Source organism: Pituophis catenifer, unplaced genomic scaffold, assembly GCF_029215685.1.
Source record: "Pituophis catenifer annectens isolate HBS135680 unplaced genomic scaffold, rPitCat1.0.hap2 SCAF_8, whole genome shotgun sequence".
In the NCBI taxonomy this organism is placed as follows: domain Eukaryota; kingdom Metazoa; phylum Chordata; class Lepidosauria; order Squamata; family Colubridae; genus Pituophis; species Pituophis catenifer.
Window position 1 is genome coordinate 77,358,246 of NW_027256888.1, and position 2,782 is coordinate 77,361,027.

The 2,782-nt window shown below is 39.9% G+C and overlaps 1 protein-coding gene across 1 annotated transcript; it reads right to left on the reverse strand.

Moving 5' to 3' along the window:
* Nucleotides 1-263: 263 nt before the first annotated feature.
* Nucleotides 264-1,986, reverse strand: LOC139320540 (ferritin heavy chain A-like). Its single transcript, XM_070948916.1, has 4 exons — nucleotides 1,885-1,986; nucleotides 1,011-1,157; nucleotides 754-879; nucleotides 264-419 (listed from the first exon to the last, which is right to left on the reverse strand). The coding sequence occupies exons 1-4, from the start codon at nucleotides 1,984-1,986 to the stop codon at nucleotides 264-266; spliced, it is 531 nt and encodes a 176-aa protein (XP_070805017.1).
* Between the last annotated feature and the right edge of the window lie 796 nt (nucleotides 1,987-2,782).

Below are 2,782 nucleotides of genomic sequence, written 5' to 3' on the forward strand. Positions count from 1 at the left end.
TAAGAATCCCCGTTTAAGAACTGACCTACTTTTCTTATTAGTCCCCAGAGTTCAACCCCCTTAGCAAGGTCTACAACGGTGAGTTTTGACTATGTAATTCCATTGTGGCTAAGTATCTAGAAACCAGCATTGAGTGAGTTTTCTGCATTGAGTGAGTTTTCTGCATTGAGGATTGAAGCACAAACACCATTCGCACAATGCTAATTATTTGTTTATTTGCATTTTTTTTCCAAAATAAACTGCATAAATCAACGGGACAAGGTTTAGCTGCTTTCGCTTAAGGTGAGCTTGTCAAAGAGGTATTCGCCCATGCCATTTTGGGGCAGCCCCAGGCGCTTCAAGTTGGTACAGTGGTCTCCCAGCAGCTTGATGGCCTTCACTTGCTCTTCCAGGAATTCGTTCTCCAGGAAGTCAGAGAGCTGAGGGGACAAAAAAAGAAAGTTTGTTAGGATTAGGAGAACATCTACAAACCTCCATAATTAGCTTCCATTATTACAGCTAAGAAAAGTCCAGAGACAAAAACAAGCCACACATGAGCTTCCCTTTGTAGGAAGAAAAGTATCTACAGCGTGTAAAGAAATAGTTAAAACTATTTGGGCCTAAAGAAAGTCATGAAGACACAGGACTTCAAAAACGGTAGCATTCTGGGTGCATACAAAATCATGCCTACCAAGTTAGCTTTTCTTTAAAAAAAAAATTGAGAAATCTCCCAAAGCTATCTTGCCCCATCTTTGTCGCCTCAGTTTTACTTACATGAGGGTCTGCTTTCTCAGTTGCCAGCTTGTGCAGATCCAGCAAAGCCTGGTTAACCTCCTTCTCCAGCTGCAGGGCATGTTCTAAGGTATCTAGACTGTTGCCCCATTCGTCTTTCTCTGGCTTCTGTGTAGTAAAAAAAAACCAGGTTTCATGGTTAGATACATCCATGGCAACATCATCATCACAGATCTTGTGCTACTACCACCCCTATTCCCTTTCATGAAACTCCTCCCAGAGGAGTTTGTTTTCTCAACCTTGATATCCTGCAGCACAATACGTCCTCCTCGCTTGTTTTGGTACTTCAGAAACTTGTCGGCATGTTCTCTCTCTTCCTGGGATTGTTCCTTCAAGAACTTGGCCAGGTGGCACAAAGCTATATCATCACGGTCAAAGTGATGGGCCTAGGAAGGAACCAGAAAGGAGCACGTTAGTAGATAATTTTTAGAAGTTATCTAAAAGTACTAAAGCTTCTAGGTAGACTCTTTAGCAGTATCTAAAACCAGCTCTACAAATTAAGCTTCTATCAAATGCTTGTGGGTGTGTGTGTATAAATGCATACACTATTGAAATAAACTCCAATAGCTTAATAGCTTCCCAAGGCAAGTTGTAAATTGCTGATATACCGTTAAGTAGAATGGACAGAATGGCAGACTTACTACTTACATAAAAGAGACCCAAGACCTTTTTCATACTTTTAAGAGTCTTTCCTGTTAAACTACATTGTTAATCACAGGTTATTAATTCCAGTGCAATAATCTCAAACCATAATTTAACAGACCTAATTACTGTTCACTATAAATTTAAGAGTTGCTTCTATAGTTGGTTTATTATAGCAGTTTTATGTTAATTGAAGGCATTTCTCTGTAAAGTACCTACAAACACTCAAAGTACCTTATTTCTCAAATGTTATTTACTCCAGACTTAGTTACAATGACCCAGAGGGCCCAAGAGTTAAATAAGCATTGGAGTTCATTATTTCTCCACCATTAAGATTTAACAAAGATACAATACCTACAACTAACAAGTTTTTTATCATTTAAAACTAAAGAGCTGAAGTCCAAGTTTGCCCAAGTCAATAAAATAAGAAGCAAACATTTCCTACTTGAAAGTAAATTCAGAGTAACTTACCATGGACAAGTAGACATAGCTAGCATGGAGTTCAATGTTCACCAAATGGTTTACGGCAGCCTCGCATTCAGCATGGTAGTTCTGGCGGATTTGAGAAGTCATCATCAGAAGAGGAGGAGGAGGAGGAAGAGGTCGTTCCTGAAGTTCAGAAGGTCAGTGGGTGTAAAAGAGAGAATCAACTTGGCCTTATATACAGTTTTGCAGGGGTGGGGTAACTAATTAACAATAGCATTGGCCAATAGGAAGCATCTCCAGGACCAACTGACCAATCAGATTTAGGGATGGGCTGATGAGGACCAATAGAAACTTGGAAGAGCCCTTGGTCCAGGTGCAGCTGCTGAATTGGGGAAGGTCTCATATGAGGGATGATATCCAATAGAAAACCAGTTGTTCCTCAACTCACAATTGGCTTTGAGGGAGGGAGGATGACTCGGCAAAATAGGAGTGGTTTTTTTTTTTAAGAATTAATTATAATTGTTGCTGGGGAGTGAGCCGTTGATAAAGATTGCCCCTTGTCTGAGAATGTTTAAACAATTTACTTCGTCCTGCAGCTGTTTCCTTTTCATCATAGCTTCACAAATTCAGGAATTGAAGGGAAAAAAAGGCCATACTTGTGGGAACCATCGCCCTTATTTCCAGCTGAGGCTGAGCATGTATAAAGTTTTATCCAGTGTTTGCATCACAAACTACACCATAAACCACGATTTACAATCCAACAGCGCCTAAGCCAAAATTCTAGCAGGAGGCCACAAAAAAAAAGCGTTATGGCCAAATCGTGATTCGTAAAGTAACTGTGCTCATATGTGTAAAGCTGAAGGAGAAGTTTGCCTGCTGTGATGACCTAAATTTACACAGCAAGCTGAGACATAATGTGATATTATTTTTTTTTAGTCAGGAT

Excerpts from the sequence above, each read along its gene's own strand:
- LOC139320540 (XM_070948916.1), bottom strand. The coding sequence starts at position 1,986 with ATGACTTCTCAAATCCGCCAGAACTACCATGCTGAATGCGAGGCTGCC. Across the intron at positions 880-1,010 it reads TTGTGCTGCAGGATATCAAG|AAGCCAGAGAAAGACGAATG; the intron begins GTTGAGAAAACA and ends TTTACTACACAG. Across the intron at positions 420-753 it reads CTGAGAAAGCAGACCCTCAT|CTCTCTGACTTCCTGGAGAA; the intron begins GTAAGTAAAACT and ends TTGTCCCCTCAG.